This window comes from Lepisosteus platostomus, chromosome 10 (genome assembly GCF_059453375.1).
Source record: "Lepisosteus platostomus isolate fLepPlt1 chromosome 10, fLepPlt1.hap1, whole genome shotgun sequence".
NCBI lineage: Eukaryota > Metazoa > Chordata > Actinopteri > Semionotiformes > Lepisosteidae > Lepisosteus > Lepisosteus platostomus.
In genome coordinates, this window is record NC_142620.1 from 21,358,778 (window position 1) to 21,378,506 (window position 19,729).

Sequence of the window (19,729 nt, forward strand, 5' to 3'; positions counted from 1 at the left end):
TTTCTCCATGTAAATTGTAAAGTTAGGAAAAGGTTTTGAATGCCCTTTTTAGAGAACTTTTGGTTAATGTTTCATAGCTCTATCTGGCCGTCCACCTGATTTCTGCATACACCGCTGTTTGCTTGAGATTGTCCCATATGTTCTGTACTTTCCTTCCCCCAGGAACTGGCAGGTAATGTGCAGGGATCCCTAATTCCCTTGCGGTATTCTTTCTTTTTTTAATGAAATGACCGATAGGGTTAGGGGTCTGGCAGAGCTCCAAGTTGAGGCCACTTTTGGATACATTATATAGTGGCAGGTTTTACCAAGGTGTTCATTTCAAGACATTTTTTTTTTCCATTCTTGTTTTGTTTTGAGGAGGGAGAAATCAAAGCTAAAGCTGATATAGGAGATCCAGCTCAATTTGATCCCCTCATTAATGCCGCACTGACACAGTGACTCACAGTTCTGGGTAGTGGTTGGCCCAGAGGGGTTTTTCCCTGTTGGTTTTATACAAAACCGTGTGGCAGAATTGTCTGCAACCAGGCTTTGCTTTATGTGTTAAAAAAAATCCCGCCGCTGTGACCCTCACCAACTTTTAGAAAGGTTTTGTTGAGGCTTCTCAAGTCTGTGTGAAGTGAAATTTGCACGAGATGCCATCTCCCGCACGAACATATGATAAAACGTCAGTATCACTTACAGTACGTCAGTATCAGAAACATCCAAACAACAAGCGAAAAATGCAGTGTGGGAACTTCCCTCAGCTCACAATGACAATTGTTCTGTAATTCCTTGTGTCTTCAACCTCTCTTGAGTTGTTAACTGCCTCAAAACACATAGCAAGCCAACCAGAAACCATACTGCTACTCCTGGAATTGTAGAGATACCATATGTGACAAAAGTCAAAACCTGTCAGCAACAGAAATCTCTTGAACAGTAATGAATAAGATAAGTTAGATGACAGTTTTGTATCATGTGATAGAATTATACCTGTCAACATAGTGAGGTAAATTAGTTTTTGGCAATATAAACCAATGCATTGTTGGAAAAAACTGTTCAGGCAGCAAAAGGAGAGTAGTGTCACAATAGAGACTCGCAAAAATAAGGTAGAAGTTACAGATATGTCAGTGTGGCAAAACACTGACAGACTGAGATTAAAACCCTAGGCCGCCAAACAATCATTGTCCAGTTTTCTGGTAAAAAATTTGCCAGGTTTATATGAGATCTTTTTGAATCATTCAGAATGTATCTGTGTTTAACTATGGGCAAAATTCCCCTGTGATTGTAAAGGTGGCACTTAAAAAGCATTCCCATGCAGATTTTGCATCCTGATTATAAGGTGGAAATACCCAGGAATACCACCTCTCATTGGCTTTTTATGAGACTTGACATTGTAGAAGAGACAGTGAAACAATAGAGCAGGGAATCACCTTGTAGAGGAATTTAAAATAGAGCTCTAGATAATGAAGAAGGAAAAAAAAACACATTCTACTTCCGCCTTTAACTTTCTGGCATTTTGGGAATTGTTTTGTAAAGAATCACTAAAATTGGACACCTTCTGGTATATATTTCCTCTTTAATCACCAGCACGTAAATATTGTGATAGCTCATGTCCCCTGAAAAAAATAAATTTCCAAATAAAAGAAGACAGCTCTGTACTTAAAAATACTCTTGTTTTCTGTACAATTATCAAAGATAATGCTTCAGAAAACACAAAATACAACATTGGATATGTAAGATGCCATTAGAAATGGACACTTAATACTATTTTATATTTTTACCTTCCAAATGTTTTTATAAGGCTCTAAACCTCCCCAACCACTCACAATCTGTGTGTTCCTTAGGTTCCATTTACCATGCTAGTAACTATTTTACCCTGTCATCTCTGGATGTCTGACAAGAAAATCTGTTCCTCCTAACAAGCAGGAAAGAGTTTGGGAGAGCTTTCCAGCCAGTCTGAATAAACACAACAGGTTTCCTCAGAGATCTGTCATCCTGCTTTACTGGTAATATTCAAGGAACAATACAAAATGAAATTTGTTCTACTGCAGCTGACACAGAGAAGTAGTTTGGATGTTCAGGTTCATTTTTGCCCATTTTGCATAGCTTGTGAGTTTGGGCTGTTGGACACTAAGTGTCTGTTTTTTTTTTTGGTGAGTTTCTTTGCGAGGATGTAAAGTTAAAAAGGCATCTGAGCTTTCACTGACAGTTGTGTTTCTAAAAGCTTCGGTAACAATTTCAACAGTCTTCAAATCTTTGTTTTTCCTTTGTGTCAGAGTTGTCACAGTTGGTATCATCAAAATAGAAAAAAAAAGTTGTTTAGCAATCTTTTACAAGAGGAACTTACACTGACCAGTGAGACTGTCACCCTCACCCTAATCCAAAAAACAAATAAAGGGCCAGATTCCGTGGATTTCCAGTTAATGTAATTTTATAAATGTTGAAGAATAAAAGGATTTTCCTTGACGGATGAAGTTAATCATTCCGGATACACAATGAACGGCTGAGGAGGAATGAAACCAAGAAGCCCCTGAAGTGTCTGAAGAGAAGAGAGGCCCACCACTGCCTTTATAGATAGCTGTGAATGTTCAGCTCGGTCATGATGGATATTTATTGATGGGACTTTCTTTTCAATTGCAGGAGATGAAAACCAAGCAAGCTCCACCCATCAAGGAACTGATCCTGGGCTTCAGCCAATCAGAGTGCGGTCAGCCTTTAGCTATAGCCTCACAGAGACCAAGCCCAATCAGATAGCAGAAGCTGCCAGTGAATAAGGATGTGCCCACCTCAGCCTGGACTTCCTTTTTCAGTTTGTACAGGAAAGAACGGCTGAAGTTATCCTGTTTAAAAACCACTACTCATTTGGGAGTAACTTTGTGAACTAAGAGGTGTTGGATATGAAGCTCTGTGTTTAATGGAGGTTGATTAACATTCCATTCTCCTCACAAGGTTGTGTTTTTCTTCAGTGTCCTGCACAGGAACTGGTAATCTGAAAAAACTCTGGGTGACCTACTGATAAAAAAAAATGCCATTCAAAAGCATTTAAGAAGAGAAAACACTGAGATGTTTTCCCATAAATCTCTAGTTTCTTCAGGTCCTTGTTTACCTTCAGTTGTCACCTGCACACACACATTTATGATATTGTGGGCTGTGCTTTCCGCTCTGAAACTTATAGCAGGTTTTTATGTTAAAAGGAAAAAGCAAATTCTTCAGTACAAAGCCAAAAAAAAATGTTTTCTTTCTGGGATTCTTACATTTTCAGTTTGCAATGATTTTTCTGATGCTTCACTTTTTCATAGTTGTGTTCTATTACCAGATGTAAAAAAACATGTAAACTTGTGCTGATGATGAGGATGCTGCTATGTCATTCTGCTACACCTTCAGGGGAGTGTATTTAATGTACTACAGACATTTCTTTAAGTTTTGTTCTTTTTATACTGTACAAACATTGTTCTTGTTCAAGCTTTTCTGTTAGTACAAAACTGAAAAAAATCAAATGAATGACCTGTCCTGCCAAATCTGCTGACTTGCTTTTTAAAATTAGAAAATGTGGGGCAAGTGTGGGGCAAATTGTGGGGCAAATATTAGCAAGTGTGATTTGGGGGACACTTGCTAATATTTGGGGTTCGTCCAGTGGGTAGGGGGGTGACTTGTTTATTCAGTTGTCTTATTGAATTGGTCTTAATGATTTTCTGAGTATCAGTTCTTTGTCTTGTTATGATTCAGGTACAGATGAAGGGGAATGAAGGGTAGATTGATGCACGTATATAAGAGATAATTCCATAATTCCACAGGAACCAATGTAATTATCATTCTGGATTGAACAGTCTCATCCTGAGCAGGCGGGGGGCTGAAAAAGTATGTTTCTGAGTCTTCTAGGCCATGCCAGGAGGCCTTAGGAGGGTGGTGCTTTAAACATATAGCTCCTCCTCCTCCTCATTATCATCATCATTCTTCATCTTCTTTATCTGGTTACTTACAGGCTCAGCAGCCCCCCTGGACTGATGGCTTATGTGCTGGGTAAACAGGTTGCTTTGCCAAGAGGCTAGCTAATCAGTTACAGGGTTTTTTTTCTTTTCCAGTTTGTTTAAGCTCAGGATCCTCCAGAAGGCAAACAGATGTAAATTTGTCAATCCCCCTTAAAAAAGGTGGACTCTGGAGTATGCTGAAGGGGAATCCTTTATTGATTTACTTTTAAAATCACTTCCATTGAGGTAGGGGTAGGGGGTGGGGGTGGGGAGGGGGGGGGCAGAGACTTTTCTCTTTGTTTCTCTTATCTTGAACCATAGTATGCTTTGATTTTTAAATGACATTGTGACAGAGTTGCTTGCAGGTGTATTTCCCACACCCACTCCCACCCCTGGAATGCACAGACCCTGTCGTTCCCTCCTCCTTCCATCCACTCACTTTGAGATTGAGAATGAGCTGCAAATGCATTTCCCAGGCTTAGACAACTAGATAGGAAGCTATTGATTTTAATTGGCAGGTTTTGCTTGAATTGTTGCAGGTAGAAACCTAAAAGTACTTCTTTTTGACGGGTTTACGAAAAAAGCCCAATTGCCTTGCCTGCAGAGTACCACTTTTTTTGTGCAGTAGGTTTTCTTACTTTATGCAGCCTTCAAAGGCAGTGTAGTGTCCTGATGGCTCTAGGACTCTTTATCTCCCAGTAGGTCGCTCTGAGAATTCCAGAGCAGTCTGCTGCTTGTGGAGAAATGGGTTGAGAACAGTTTTTTAGGCACAAACATGGCAAGAATCAGGTGTGGTTGTGGAAGTGAAATCAAATGAATGATTTTAATTTCAGTATACTGTATATACTATATACAGTACATTTGTTTTCTAGAGTTCATTTGAGTTAAACCTGTGGAGAATTATTATGTCAGACCAAAAAAAAAGCAAACTAATAATCGTCCCTAACAGACTTTTCTGAAAGATTTAGAACAAGCTACAGCATCACTACACCGTGTATAGTATATACAATAGTTGGCCCCACTGGGACACAGTTCAAGTTCAGATAGAGTCACAGCAATTTAAACATCCCTGTTTATGTACTGCACATATCAACAGACTGAGACAGCAGTGGCTGCTTCTGAGGCTTCAGTGATGTCTCCCCTCTCCAGACAGGTTTTTAAGGGATTAATCTTGATGGAAGACTGCCCCTAAGAATCTGTTATAAAATTAAAAATCTCAGTCGTCTGTTTTTTCCCTATTGTCTTAATGATCCGAGTGCTCGCTGGAGGAAAGACCTCAATATATGCTTGGCTAATGGAATTCAACAGTCTGTTGCCATGGTTCCCAACCCCAAAGGGGAAGATGGGGAAGTTTGGCTGATTATCTGAACAATGGTCTTATTTTGGGTGGTTCCTCCTTTTAGAGATTGTTTTCAGAAAAATAAAATATGCGTAAGCATAGAAAAGGAGTGAAGCTGAGAGGAAAGGAGGCTGAGAGTTACAACTGTGGGCTTCAGGGCTTTGTCTGGACACAGAACCCTTGGCCTAACCTACATTTCTGTTAAGTTAAAACAGACTTAGCTGTTTAGAAAAGCTATTTTAATTGCCAAGGATGGTTTTCTTTGGAGAGGATGGAATATAAAGTTATAATATGTTATCTGTACCGTTTTTGACTAGTTTGGCTTTGTATTGTCTCCTAAACCAGTTAAAGACCCTTTGGCATCTTAGTTCCATTACAAGCTACAAGCTTCTTCACAATGAAGTATGAGGCAAATTATGAAGTAGTTGCAAGCTTTTTCCAGCCAGTATCTCACAAAGGTTGTTAATGCTCTACATGTGAAGTCAGAGAGTTATGTAATTGGACTCCTCACACCTTCTCTGAAATCTTTGAAAGATTCAGTGTCTTGTGAAGTGTGATGGCAAAAACATGCAGCACCTAAGTCATTGTCCAGTGCTGTTCCTTCTTGAAAATAACTTCTCTCTTAAGCGCCATGCCAAATTTAAAAGAGGCGCTTTACTAAAGGGGTTTAATGTGTGTGTGAGGGAGTGGTAAAATTGACCAGTTCGCAAATGTATTCAATTCAATTGTGGTAAAGGTCTCAGGTGTGCCCTGGAATCAGATATTTACAAAAATGTGGATTAGGAGTTTTGTGAAGCCATTTTCAGCATTGAACCAAATATTGAGCTGTTCTGTTCACTGAAACGAGTTCACATTTCTCATTGCAATTCCAGTCCATGGGAGGAGGAGTATTCATCATTTAAACTGTAGTTGCATGTCAAAATACAGTATGTTATTTCTTGCAATATAAGACCATATTTTTTCAAATCATTTTTGTGCCTTTAAGACTACTGGGACATTATAATTGTGCCACAAGCTGAAAAATGTAGGAAGCACCGTCCTGTGGTGTGTGTATGCTGTCACCAATTAATAGTGTGTAGCTGTTTCAGCAAAGTGTGCTGTTCGTTCTTCTTGCATTTTCAGCTACAGCAGCTTATAATGACTTTTCATCATTTCCCCTTTTAAAGACAGTGGCTGTGTAGAGCTGTTACAGCAGATATTGTGTTTGTTTCTCTGGATTTGATCTAGAAAACAGCTAGCCAGTAATACCATTCCCTAAACAATATGACTGTTAGACTTACAGCAGCGATAGAAAGACCAAAAACTAGAAAGGTTAATAAAACACCAAAAGGAAACTGAAAATGAATAAAAGGACCTGAAAGAAATCTTAAATTCAGTGAGACGTATACAGGAAACAGATGCTCTAGCCGAAACTGACATTTAAGTGTTTGAAAATAACCCCAAGAGAAATTTTTCCATAAAAATAAGACCAATAAAAACTCTTTGTCTTCTGTCCACAATTAACCACGTTAGGTAATTTTACTACAAGATGCTTGCTTCAGAACTAACGTTTGGAAACTGAATACATTTTATTTAGCAAGGTTTGTATCTAGAATGAAATGCAAAATTTATCTCACTTTTTCAATTAATTCACTCACTTAGAAGTCGACACATTTGTGAGCAGTTATTGTCTTTCCAGCGTTGTGTTGATAGTCCAAGATCTAGCGAAATTCCATCCATTATTTTTCTAACTTCTTCATGCAATTCACTGTAGCGGGTGAGCTGGAGCCTATCTCAGCAAACATCAAGCACACACTCACACGGGTGAATTTTTCCAGAAGCCAGTTAACCTACCAGTATGTCTTTGGACTGTGGGAGGAAACCGGAGCACCCAAAGGAAATAAGGGGAGAACATACAAACTCAATGCAGATAATATCCCAGGTCCACAGTTGAACCCAAGATCTCAGTCCTGCAAAGCAGCAGTGCTAACCACCGCACTACTGTGCTTCCATCTAGCTATATTCATGTGTTATTAATAATTGTATCAGTAACCATTTACATTACCAAAGCTTCTCTAGTGTGGTGCTGTCAAGTCACCAGATGGAAACTGTCTTAGCATATCACTAAACCAAAACAAGTAGACAAATCTCATGAATGTGAAGCAATGTTGAAAGAAGAAAACTAAGTGCAGTGGGCACGGTAAACACATCAGGAGTTCAAAGTATTCAAAGTTAGTTGCAGAAGCAAGAGATCTCATGAAAATCTGACATCAGTCCATTCCTCAGTGTCATGCAGTGCCTCCAAGACAGGAACCTGTGTCTGAAGCTAGAAGACACAGGATAATTCCATAAATCCAGACTATGATATTTGTCCGAGGAACATTTGGGAAGCTCCACCTCTTGTTGGTTTTTTTCTTCTAAGAAACTTGCCAGCTTTTCATACCCGTCAGTGGTTCCGGCCTTAGCAGCTTGTCAGTAAGTGACCCTATCATTCTGACCGCTAGGACGTTTTATCCTGCACATGCTTTTCCAGCTTTTTGCAGAGCTTGGCCAGTGCTCAATGACTGGTAAGTCACCCTGTACCTAGAAGAGACTCGGACCCCTAAAGCTAAAAACGTATTGGTGTCATTTCTGTCCTGGCCTGCTGTTCATTCCCTTTGTAGACTTTAACTTTGATCAAAGGGCATTGAGGAAAGCACACAATAAAATGAGCCTACATAAAACAGGAGATGATAATATTTTTGTATCCAGTGTTGAATGAGTGCTGTAACTGTGAGAGGATATACAAGTACAAGAACAGATGTCTCTAATAAACAGAACACTGAGAAGTACAGTATGTTGATTATTACTTCTTCTCCTTCTCTCCGTACAGGGAGATTTTGTTGGTTTGTATTTTGAATGTGATTCGGGTTTTAGCAAGTCCTAGTCAGTGCTAGAAGAGAAAACAAATAGAAAGAATGGACAGGAAAATTAATGGAGATGTGGTTACATTTTGGAGACAGGTTTCTTCATGCTTGTCTGCAATTGTAGACAAGAATCTTCCACTCTCTTGTTGAATGATAAATTTATCATTGGTGTTGGTCTTTCACAGCAGCAGAAACAGATCTGGTTGGCAGGCCTTACTGTAGCTGAAAAAACTGTTGGCATTTTGTTGGACCAGTAGAGGTATAAAGTGCTGATCATCGTTATGATGCTGTCAGATCTTTATTACACTGTACAGCTAACAGTTCTGTTTGATTTCACTTCTGGAGTCTTTTGGTGATAAACATGAAATGGATGCCACTGACAGAGTGGGTGATCTTATGAAGTAGAGAAAATATTGCTTTTGCTCAAATTGGGACACAGAAAGCATCACAACATTATGGATACTGTAGAATGCAAGTCAAGAGAGATTATGTTAAAATTGTACAACGCATTGGTGAGGCCTCAGTTAGAATTGTGTGAACAATTTAGGATGTAATGTTTCAAAAAAGACATTCCTGAGTTGGAATCAGTTCAAAGGAGGACAGCAAAGTGAATATCTTATTAAGGAATGCCTTGCCCACATAGGTTTAAGGAGCTGAATTCCCTTAGTTTGATCAATGGAAACTACGAAAGGACCTGATTTAAGTTTTCAAAGACGTCACCAGAGTTAAGCCAGTGGGCTTCTTCAAGAAAACATGAACCAGAGGGCACAAGTGGAAACTAAGGGGAAGTGTATTTAAAACTGAGCACATGTAGCACTCTTTACAAAAAGGGTTGTGAGAGTCTTGAGCCAGCTACCCAGCCATATCATTGAAGCTAATACATTGGCTTCCGTCAAGAAGTGGTTGAATGAGATCCTCATATTGGTCAAATTAGCTAAAAGGGCCAAATTGCCTTCTCTCATTTTTTTGCCTCTTTTAGTTTCTGTGTTCTAACACAGTATTGATTGGAATAAGTGAAAGGACATGGATTTCAGAAAGGCAGCCTTGGCAAACTCCAAAGAGTTCATTAGCACAGTGTACAGAGAGAAGAACCCAGATGCACAACTTGGTGACGAAATGTATGTCTACGTATTTATTGAACAACTCGCTTTCCCCCTCCAAAGAGACTTTGCCTCTTTGATTCGGTGGTTAAATTATAACTGTGCCAGCTGAGATTGCTCATCACTGACATTTATGAAACAAAACTGGATTTCTCATTTTGCAGCTGTCCTGAAGGACAGCCAGCCTGACGCCTGTACTGGAATTCTGATGCATGGACTATACATAGATGCCACCCTGTCTTCAACGCTCATGCATACAATCTCCTTTCTTATGCCATCATGTATGCCAGCCTTGAACTTTGTTTTTGACCATTGTCTGTCTGATGACCTACAGCTGCTGTACTGGGAGTACTTGGCTCAAATAATAGTAAGCTCAGAAGAGAAAAAAATGATTTATTTTAGTGGTGTTCCTTGCCAAAATGTTGATTTCACAACAGTCACAATACTATTGTGTACCAGAGTGTACCAGAACAGTGTTATTTCCAGTTGGGATTACAGCGATATTTTGTGTTTCAAGTTGTAGTATCCTTTGCACTGTGGATGAAAAACAAGCTGTACGAGGATCATATTGCTGCAATGTGGCTTTTGACTTACTGTAACATACTAATGCACAATGAAAAGGTAACTGTGTGTGCATCAGTATTTTGCGGGACACATATAATGTTATTTACATCTTACATATTGTAGTGAGCAGATTGTCTTCACTAATACTCCAGACGAACCAAGAAAACACTTTTGAACACTTTCTGGTAGGTATTCTCATGTGTTTGACCCATCCGCATGATAGGTCTCATTAAGCAGTGGTTACAGCAATCCATAATCTGTGCATCAGCAGAATGAGTCTAGTTTGTTTGAAAATGATCTGCATTTTCAGGGGTAACATGTTGATAATCGAGACGTGAAATCTTCATCCTTATGTGACCTGAACACCATCTTAAATGGTGTAAGGAGGGCGCAGTGTTAGTCAAAGATGAATACAGTTTCATTCATCCAGGTGGATGCTGTACATTGGTGGTGGTAGAGGGAAGTCCCCATTACCTGTAAAGCGCTTTAAGTGGAGTGTCCACAAAAGCGCTATATAAGTGTAAGCAATTATTATTATTATTCAAGTGAAGAGCTGTGTTGTTATGCTAACTAGTTCACTTTTAAAGCCAACATTTAAGGGGGGTAGAAGTATGATGATAAGGAAAGACATTTCCTTTGACAGAAGAATACCTTTGCTGCAGACTGGGTGTAGTTTCATTGTGTCGCGTTTACTGCCGGAGGTCTTGAGTCAACAGATTTTCCATTCCAGCAAGCCATGTTGGTTTTTCAACACGAATTCAACACATGGTGCTAGAACTCCAGTGATGTGACTTCAAAAACACAATGCTGAGAACCTGCAGCTGCCAGGTGTTTTTCCTTAGCATGGTGAGTATAGTAGAACATGCTGTATGTGGGACAAACAATGACCAATGTCATGGGCAGGGGAAAATCATAGTTGCCCATCCTTATTACTTTTAAAACACGGGATTAAATATATTAAATCTGAGTGATACATTTCTTTTGTGTACAAGTCTGGAGTTTTTGGTCATGCTGAATTATGCTGAATACATGCTCATGTGTACAAATAGTGTGAAAAAAGTGCACTAATGATTGTAACAAAATGTGCATGGTAGTTGCAAGCAAACATTGCAAGTGAGCACTCTTGAAAAGCAGGTAGAAACATCCCTAGCCAACAGAAACAGGTGCCAATACCAAGGGAGAGAGGCCAGGGGACCCCAAAGGACAGGTACACGGAAATAAAGCAACCTTTCATAGAGAATATTATTATTACATTACATTATCAGAAGAAAAAAGAAAGAAATCCTCTCTAGATATGGATTATCCAGTATACAGCACTCGTATAGCACTGACTGTCTTCTGAATCTTTCATTTACAGGCTGTTTCCTTTCTTTCAGCCTGTGAAAATTCACCAGTTTCTAACATTTCTGAGTATCGTAGAACAAACCCTGTTAATTTAACTTATGGCCTTTAGGGTAGATTTCTGTCATCACAAATGTTTGGTTTTTTAAAGATTTGTTTTCTCATTGAATATACAGCACATATTTTTAAAAACATCAGCACAAATCCAGAGCAAGAAGGCCATCTGGGCTGTCTAGCTTGTCCATTACTGTGCTTCAGAGATCTCTGCACACTAAAACACATCACTTTTGCTTTGGAAGTAAAACGATTTGGTATTTATCAAAACCTTTTCACAATAAAAGGAAACAAAACAAAACACTAACTCTTCCATTGAGCTCTAACACTAAAGTTATTATTTGGTCAGTTATGACCACTGACAGCTATATGCTTACCAATTCCATAACATAAATCTCTGTTTTTTTGTCCATGGCTCTTTGGCTAGTCACTTCTCTGTTCCCTTACCCCTCTGAAAATGCATAGTCGAGTTCAAAAGCCCCTTGGAAGCTTCAGCTTCCTGTATTTGAATGTAACCAGAACAATTGCCTTTCACCATTTCATCAGGTGACTGGGGACCACAGATCACTCCCCACTGCCTTCTGGGTAGCACAGTTCAGACAAGAGTCTCCTCCTTGCCTGAACCTACCACGCTCTCATAGCCATTAGTAGCTATCTCATCCATCCCTTTTGCCTTCCTCAAAGTTATAGGCTTTGCCAACATGATTGGACAACTTGTCCCAGACTGCCAGTGTTTTATAGTGCATTGATTTTGCAGATTTTAATGAACTCAGTACATGCAAAAATGCCTGTTTTGAAAATGTATTGCACCTCTTTTCAGGTGCCCCATGAGCTCAAGCACTCCTTATCACCCCTGTGCTACTTTCTGAATTGCAGCTTTCAGATAAGGGGTGAGTATTGCAGTGCTAATAAATATTCTAATTATCTATAACATAATCTGAATAATGTTAAATGGTGATGTTGTCAATTTATGAGTACCTTTTGATAATGAGGACTTAAAAATTCTACCAGTGTATTGATAAACAATGTATAGATAATACCAATATGACAGATGGAGAATGCATTTGTGCTTCTGTAGCTCTAACCCAACAGTAGACCTCTTTTTGTTTTCACTAAAAAAGAATAGAAAGGCTTTTTCTTTTCTTTCGAAAACCAGGTCATTCTTAATAAGATGCTGAACCTCACGTAATCTGATCTACTTACAGAACAGGCTTATTTTATTCAGGTGTTAGAAGTGGCCACAAAAGGCCGGTATGGCGCTATTTGAACTATTATCGATTCTTCAATCTAGACATGCCAGTTGCCCAAACCACACACTCGTTAAGTAATTAATGCAAGTCAGATGGGGCTCTAGGCCTTCCTCGATAACTCTGTAACTAATAACATGTGGTTTTAATGAATATCTGGCACATTATATACTTTCCACACTTGACAAAACACCAAGTTTTGGTGTATGCAAAGAAAATATTAGATGTTGTCAGTTGCTCCATCCAGGAATTGCTGACTCGGTGCTATGGCAAAGATCATTGGAGGTTGTAATGGGAAAAAAAAGGAATTTCCTGAATTACAGATAAAGGAAATAGCAGAAATTGGGATTTTTTTGACAGAGGATAAATTCTTTAATAGAGCCTACAAAATGAAAAACAGATGGGGCTACAGAATCCAGGTCACCCATGTGAGTTCAGTAAGACTGACTTCCTGACATCCCTTGGAGAGGCAGCAAGCCACTTCCTGTTGGAAGAGGGCTCACATCTCTTTAGGCTTTTCACCTGTTAGCTCCTATGAGCTGGATCTAAATAGTACCTTGGTTAATTGAATTAATACTGTAGCACTTGTGGAATATAAATAATAACTACCCAGCTGTGTTGTTATGTGGATAAAGCTGATACCCTGGCCTTTTTTCAAGAAAAAGCTGGATAACGGTAAAATGGAATTAATGCATTGTGGATTTTGGTTTGTTTAAAATGCAATACAATACTTGTCAGAAAAAAAAGAACAGCTGGATGAGATGGGCTACCTGGATGGGTAGAATGGCCTCCTCTCATCTGCAATCAATCTTAAGAACAGTTGACATTGTGGATAAGTGTTGTGTGGATACTACAGTTTTTTTTTAGACATGTCAATTTAAAAGATTAATAAAACATGATATGTTTTGTGCAGAAACTTCCCGGAATGAAAAATGCTTTCAAAAAACAATATCTTTGAGGAGACAGAAATTGGGAATGGTTTAGACAATATATCTTCACAGCACTTTTTTCTCCAGGGGTGAAAAGAAGGGTGATCTTCTCTAGTGTCATATTGTAACCTGACAGAAAATTCTAACCTTCTTCCCGACATAAACATGAGAGATATTGTCCATCAAGTCATCAGATATGAGCATTTATAAATTCCAGGTTTGTAGACGATTGAACAAGGTGTTAATTTATTGAGGGGACAGTGTTTATGCCCCTGTCATCCAAAGTGTGGATTTTCCACTGGGCTGCACTCATGGAACACTTCCCAGCGCATACATTTGTCTTTAGTTTTTCTTTTGTTGGGATTGGTTTCTGATATAAAAACACCACCATTGCAATCCAGTCACACAAATATGTTTGTGTAAGACAGAAGTCCCCCTAGTCATTTTAAACATTTGCAGGTGATTGCTTAAAGTCATAGGGCTCATTCTTGCTTTTTTAGGAAGTGTGGAGCGGTGAAAAATACTCCTGCAAATGTACCTCTGATTATCTAATATACCTGTTACAAGTAAACAGCTTCTTTTCCTTTGTTCCTCGTGTTTCTCATGTCTAATGATGGGTTGAACCAACATCTATTGGTGGTTGAATAGGATTCCTTCCACTGACATGCAGGATGTTGGTAGCAAGGCTGGACAAGTGATTTTGCTGAACAATGATGTCTAAATTTGTTGCTTAGATGGATGTCACAGATCCTTCTCATTCCGTATGAAATGTACTTATATTTTATGTTTGTGTACTTTTATGTGCCCTGTTCACATTTTTTCACTAAATTATTACATTGAGTCTTGTATGTGTGGTGATGAGTGAAGAACCGCTGCTTTATACTGTAGCTTTAAATTCCTCAGGCTCCTTCATTTTCAAAGTCTTTTATTTATAGGCTGTATACCACTGAAAAGGTTTCAACACTGGCTTGGCATTTTCTTTTTTATCCAAGCACTTCTCTAATCTTGACACACAAAAAATCACTTCACAGTGATTACATTTGTCAAACTGTGTGGGGATTTTTGTGGTAATGGCTACATGCCCTTTTAGAACTCATTTGGAGACTGGCAAACACTTGCCACAGCCCAGAATTCCTTTTTTCAGAGGGGATCTTTCTGTAGTCGAGAAATGTGCGTCATTTAATATTTTTTAACACAAATTGTGAAGCACATCTTTATCCCTTTGCAGAGTGTGAATTTAAGATCTGAAGGCACACTCGGGGCGGTGCCGTGGCTCTGTGGCTAAGGATCTGCGCCTGTGGCTGGAAGGTTGTTGGTTCCCGGGGTTCCAGTTACCACGGTTCCAGTATCCCGTGGCCGGCAGAGGAATCCTTCTCTGTTGGGCCCCTGAGCAAGGCCCTTAACCCCAACTGCTCCAGGGGCGCCGTATAATTGGCTGACCCTGCACTCTGACCCCAAGCTTCTCTCCCTGTCTGTGTGTCTGTGTGTCTCATGGAGATGAAGTTGGGGTATGCGAAAAGAAGAAATTGTATATGGACAATAACGTGATCTTATAAAGCCTTTAGGTGTGCAAATGAAAGCCAAAAGGAATGTGGGTTGACATATACTGTGTCCTGAAAACAGATGTGTGTGAGATGAATCCAGTCCTTTTCCTCCCGTGATAACTTTTCAAAAATGGCAGGTTTCCTGAGAGCAAAGGCCTACCACAGCGGCGAAGAGATATCTCCCAAGGGGGCCAGGACTCTGTGGTAGACACCTGTCAGAATGAACCAGATTCATGGAGCAGGTACACTACCCCATTCTGTCCTTGTCTTTGACAGCTGGGTGCTGTTGAACATAAAGTCTTGGCTGCAGGCAAGAAATACTCTGAAGAAGCCATTAACCAAACAAATTGCAAAGCTTTTTGCTAACTTTGAGTAAACTCTTCATTTCATTTCACTTCTCTCTTCCCCATGTTAATGCTGCCTGTTGTCAGATTTTCACCTTTAAACGTTCTAACATCTTCTGGACAAAAGAAGGGGAACACAAGTTTGACCTGAAGCAAAATGCTTAGAAAAAAATCCTACTCTTAATCTCCCCCCAAAATGTGGCTTTCTAAAGCAGGTCTGAGAATGTATGGGAAAATGCTTAGGTTACAGTGGTAATCCCAGTTGATCCTGGAACAAACTGGTGATTTGCATCGATCCTCATGCATTTGATACCAAAGAGGGATTCTACCTGCTAGTACTTGGATCGTTTATGAAGATTTGTGCAAAGAGTGGCATTTTTTAGGTTTGCTTGATTTGTGTTGATCCGTGCTGAAAGCAATATCATATGTTTCTCTTGCCTGTGTCACTGTGTCAAATGCAACTTAACCCTCTGTGGGAGTTGATCATGGTCACTCATAGGCAACTTGCTCCACAGTCCCCTGCAGGACAGAAAGCTTTGCTTCTCCGAGAAGACCTGCTGCAGGAGAATTCAGCAGCATCTGGCTTTCCATCTTTCTCTGGTGCCACGTTCTGTGGCAGAAAGTGAACTATGAACCCTCTTACCTTAGTTTCATAAAGATATTAACATCGCTGTAACAGTGTGAGACCTGTTACATTTTCCTTTACTGTGTTCTCCCAGCACCTTTAACAACTAAGAGACAGCAGTCTCACTTGTCCAGTTCAGTCACCAACAATTAAATACAGTATGCACTTTTAAAAAAGCCTTCCTTCCCAGTGCAGTATTTTTTGAAAATTCTTGCAATGTGACTTTTCAAGACTTTTAGAGATATTGAAGCACCCTGCCTGATAACATTCTTAATTAGGTGCTAGGTTCCGTTCTTTAAGGTATGCAAGGTAGATGGTATGTACATTATATTGATTTAAATGCTTATTCATACTCGGTGACTGCTAAGAGCAGTGAACTGAAAAGATATTCTTCTCAGAGGTGATTACTAGTTTTTATAACCTTGTGGGACACAAAATATCAAATTTTGTTTGTGTGTTGGCAGTCAAATCTGAGGGGGGAAGTGGTGAGCTTCTTACTGTTTTACAAAGTCAAAAATCTCGTAATTAGAAAAGACTGCTGTTACTGTTGACTGCACTGTTGTTACGTATACTGTATATGTTTTTTTTGTCTTCCCAATGGTAGTTATTTGACTATTTTAGTTTCTAATGCAGCCAGCCATGCTTCAAAAGAAGAGGCTTGCCTTCTTGAATTTTTCCATTTTCCTTGTCGCCTGCCTTACACAATAATTAGTTTTAAGATCTGTCCATTTCAGGAAGATTGTATCATCATCACAGTTTTTAAAGAAAATTTGTCAGTTTTCAAGTTTCTTAGGTCTCTCCTGATCTATATATTGGTTTTGTCATCTATTCTTTTCATTCACAGGTATCCAAACCCAAAATAGTTGGTTAAATGCAATATGTGATGACATATTTATTTTATTTTTTTCTTAGAAAGCCCCTATGTCTGTGTGTGAGGCTCAGAGAAATTATTATTTTTTGCTTGGCAGAAACTGAGTGAAGCATCCCAGCAGACAAGATTAAGCTGCCCCACCCAGATGATGAGCAAGGTTAAAGCTACAGTATTGTGTTTCCACTTTGTGTCGTCTTGCCATCTGTGAGCACATACAGTAGGTGATCTCAGGCCCTGTATTGTGTTTGTGGCTTAGAAAATAGTAACACACTTTGAAGAGCATGAGTCACCCGCAGCAGTGACAATGAGTAAATTCCACCTTCACCAAACCCTCTACTCAACTTTGGCCCCCTCTGTTCCACTTCATAACTGTGTTTGTACCAGATCTTTTAAAGACTGTGCAGATCAGGGCCAGCTTTTGTAATGACTGTCTGAAGAATGACGTGGAGCCAAGTTCAGGCCATGGGCTTAATGAAACACCTGTCACAAAAAAATAGTTATTTACAACATAGATTTTGTTTATCAATCTTTGTGGAGATTACAGCTGTGTTTAGATCTTATCATGGAGATATACTGTATAAAAAAGGCCTACACTTACAGCATACACCAGTAAAAAGCAGATTGTTGAACTCTGGGAGGCCTGTTTCTTAACCAAAAATTGGAGCAGATACCAAGTACTGGAAGGTTTACTATACTGTATTTCTCTTTAAATCCCAGCACTGTTTTCTCCTGAATAACATGAGACCATTTAAAATATAGCACCAGCCCTTGACCATGTGTTTCTATCTTTCCTAGCAAATATTTTAAATTATAAAACACAGAGCCCTTGTGTCTTGTCTCAAACTTTTGTATAGTGTTTTGTGTTTATGGAACAAAACAGTCCTGGGAGCTCTGTAGTGGTAAAACACGGTTGATTTTGGCTTGTTATCACATGGGAATGCCTAAAAAAAGGTGTTTGCTAAAGCAGAAGTTCTTTAAAAGCAGGAACTTTGTTTAGATGGGGAACCCTTCAAAAACCACATTTGAGTAGGGACAACCCAACTACTGCAGAAGGGAATAAAATTAAAAGTAAACATAAAACAAAAGACTATTTTTTAGAATGTGATCTGTGCACAGCTGCATAATTTAAAGCAATGAGATTGCTTTCCAATGCCAAATTACATGTGCTTACTATGTATGAGATGGGTTTAATTGGAGAGTGGTCTAAAGAAGTGTGCAGGTTTTATTGTGATACACCCTCACAGTCCTCTGATGAATTGTATTATTTAACTGTAAATTATGTATTGTAGTTGGAAGGATTTACAAGGAATAACCTTAGATACTCACTGTGCAGACTCCAGGACTGTGCGAAATAAGTAACTCATAATATTCTTTTATAATGGCCTGTTGGCATTTTGTGGCTTTGCATGTGACAGGGCTATCTCCCTTAAAAAAAATGAGTTTCTCAATGACACAGATTCGCTCTCCGTCTTCGTTCCTGTCACAAGAGACACTGGGATATCTCTGTGCTCCGGTCTGCTCTAGCCCTGATCTTAACAACTTCTGATAAAGTTTGTCAGCTGCTGGATGAGATAAGAGAACTAACAGAGTGAGCATATTTTCTGTGTTTGTTCTCCCCTTTCTCAAACAAAAGTCAGTAGAAAGACAATGTCTGCCTAGGCATTGCTCAACGCCACCATTTTACATTTGGTTTTTTGGCTTAAAAGCATAACATTCAGGTTAAACAGCTCTTGGTCCACAAGAGAACAGTTGTTCTAACATCACTTACTTGAAATGATAGTTAAAAGAATAGCACAGTGCTGTTTACCATTACTGCCTCATAGCTCCAGGGTCCTAGGTTTGATTCTAAAACAGGGTGTCTGCATTGAGTTTGCATCTTATCTCCATGTTTGCGTGGGGTTTCTGGACTCTCACCTCCAAAAGCCTTGCAATGGAATGGGTTGATTGGCTATTCTAACTTGTCCCTTTCAGTGAGGGAACAGAGAGGAGTACATCCACTTTTGGCTAAGGGATTATCAAGAAACAGAACTCAAGAAACCAAATGGTCTCGTCTTATCTGTGGCCCTTCTAATATTCAGATATATAGTAGATAACAGACGGTATGTAGCACTAGTTGGGTGCACATTTAGTGTGTCAAAAAACACTAATAAAGAACTTGTTTTGTAAATTCCAAACATCTCATAACTGAATTTGTGATCATACTAAATAATAAATAAATGCTATTAAAAGCAAAATGTCATTTTTGTTTCAAATTGTTCTCCTAATACAAAACAAATGCAATGCTAATGAATTGAACAGTTAGAATGATGTTCTTGTAAGTAAAATAATTAGTTTGAAATAATTAGGCAGTCTCACTTGCATGAGAATTCAAAATAGTTTTGTCACTTTTGGCAACCTATGGAACCTCACTGAATTTTTGTCTCAGGCTTTTGAAGGTGGCACTTTATTAATATTGACTAGAAAACAAAGCAGAAAAGTAAAATACGGAAGTAGATTTTCTTTTTTCAAATTGCTGGAAGAAAATCTCAGAGGAGACATTAATACTTCACTTGATGGGGTGTTGCAAAAGTTGGTTTGCTGGACTTTGACAGCATTTCAGCAAACAGTAAACAGTGTCAAAATCAATACTGATCGATCTGTGTTCTCACTATGAGCCTCTTAGTGTCATAGTGCAGTGTTCTCACCTTTCATATTTTTGCTGATAGTGCACAAGTAAATGTCTGTAAATGTCTAAAAAGTTTGTTTTAGGAGCACATGGCATTCAGAAAACAGTTGTTAAAACTCCAAATGTTTTCTGTCACTAGGAAGTTGTGTCTAGACCATTTGTGAAGATACCTACCTTTGTAAGCAGTCATAAAATTAAAATTCACAACAGTCCCTTTAATCTTGGGTAGTTTAGTGGTTTGTAGATTTTCAAGAAGTTATTTAGGTTAACTAAT

General features: G+C 39.0%; 1 protein-coding gene and 1 long non-coding RNA gene across 3 annotated transcripts in view; both read left to right on the forward strand.

Annotated features, from left to right (window-relative positions):
- rad51b (RAD51 paralog B) overlaps positions 1–5,589 on the forward strand; it is a 182,967-nt gene extending 177,378 nt beyond the window's left edge. The window contains exons 10-11 of one of the 2 annotated variants that reach the window (XM_088648767.1): positions 2,620–3,528; positions 3,572–5,589. In XM_088648767.1, coding sequence (XP_088504893.1) covers positions 2,620–2,753 — 134 coding nt within the window. In that variant the 3' untranslated portion in view covers positions 2,754–3,528; positions 3,572–5,589. Of the gene's footprint in view, positions 1–2,619; positions 3,529–3,571 lie in introns of those variants that run through there. The other variant, XM_088648769.1, reaches the window with a different exon arrangement.
- Positions 5,590–6,001: 412 nt separating this feature from the next.
- LOC148653582 (uncharacterized) lies at positions 6,002–19,024 on the forward strand. The gene is made up of 2 exons (XR_015941707.1): positions 6,002–12,120; positions 14,635–19,024. It is a non-coding gene; the product is annotated as an uncharacterized LOC148653582 (long non-coding RNA).
- The last annotated feature ends 705 nt before the right edge of the window (positions 19,025–19,729 follow it).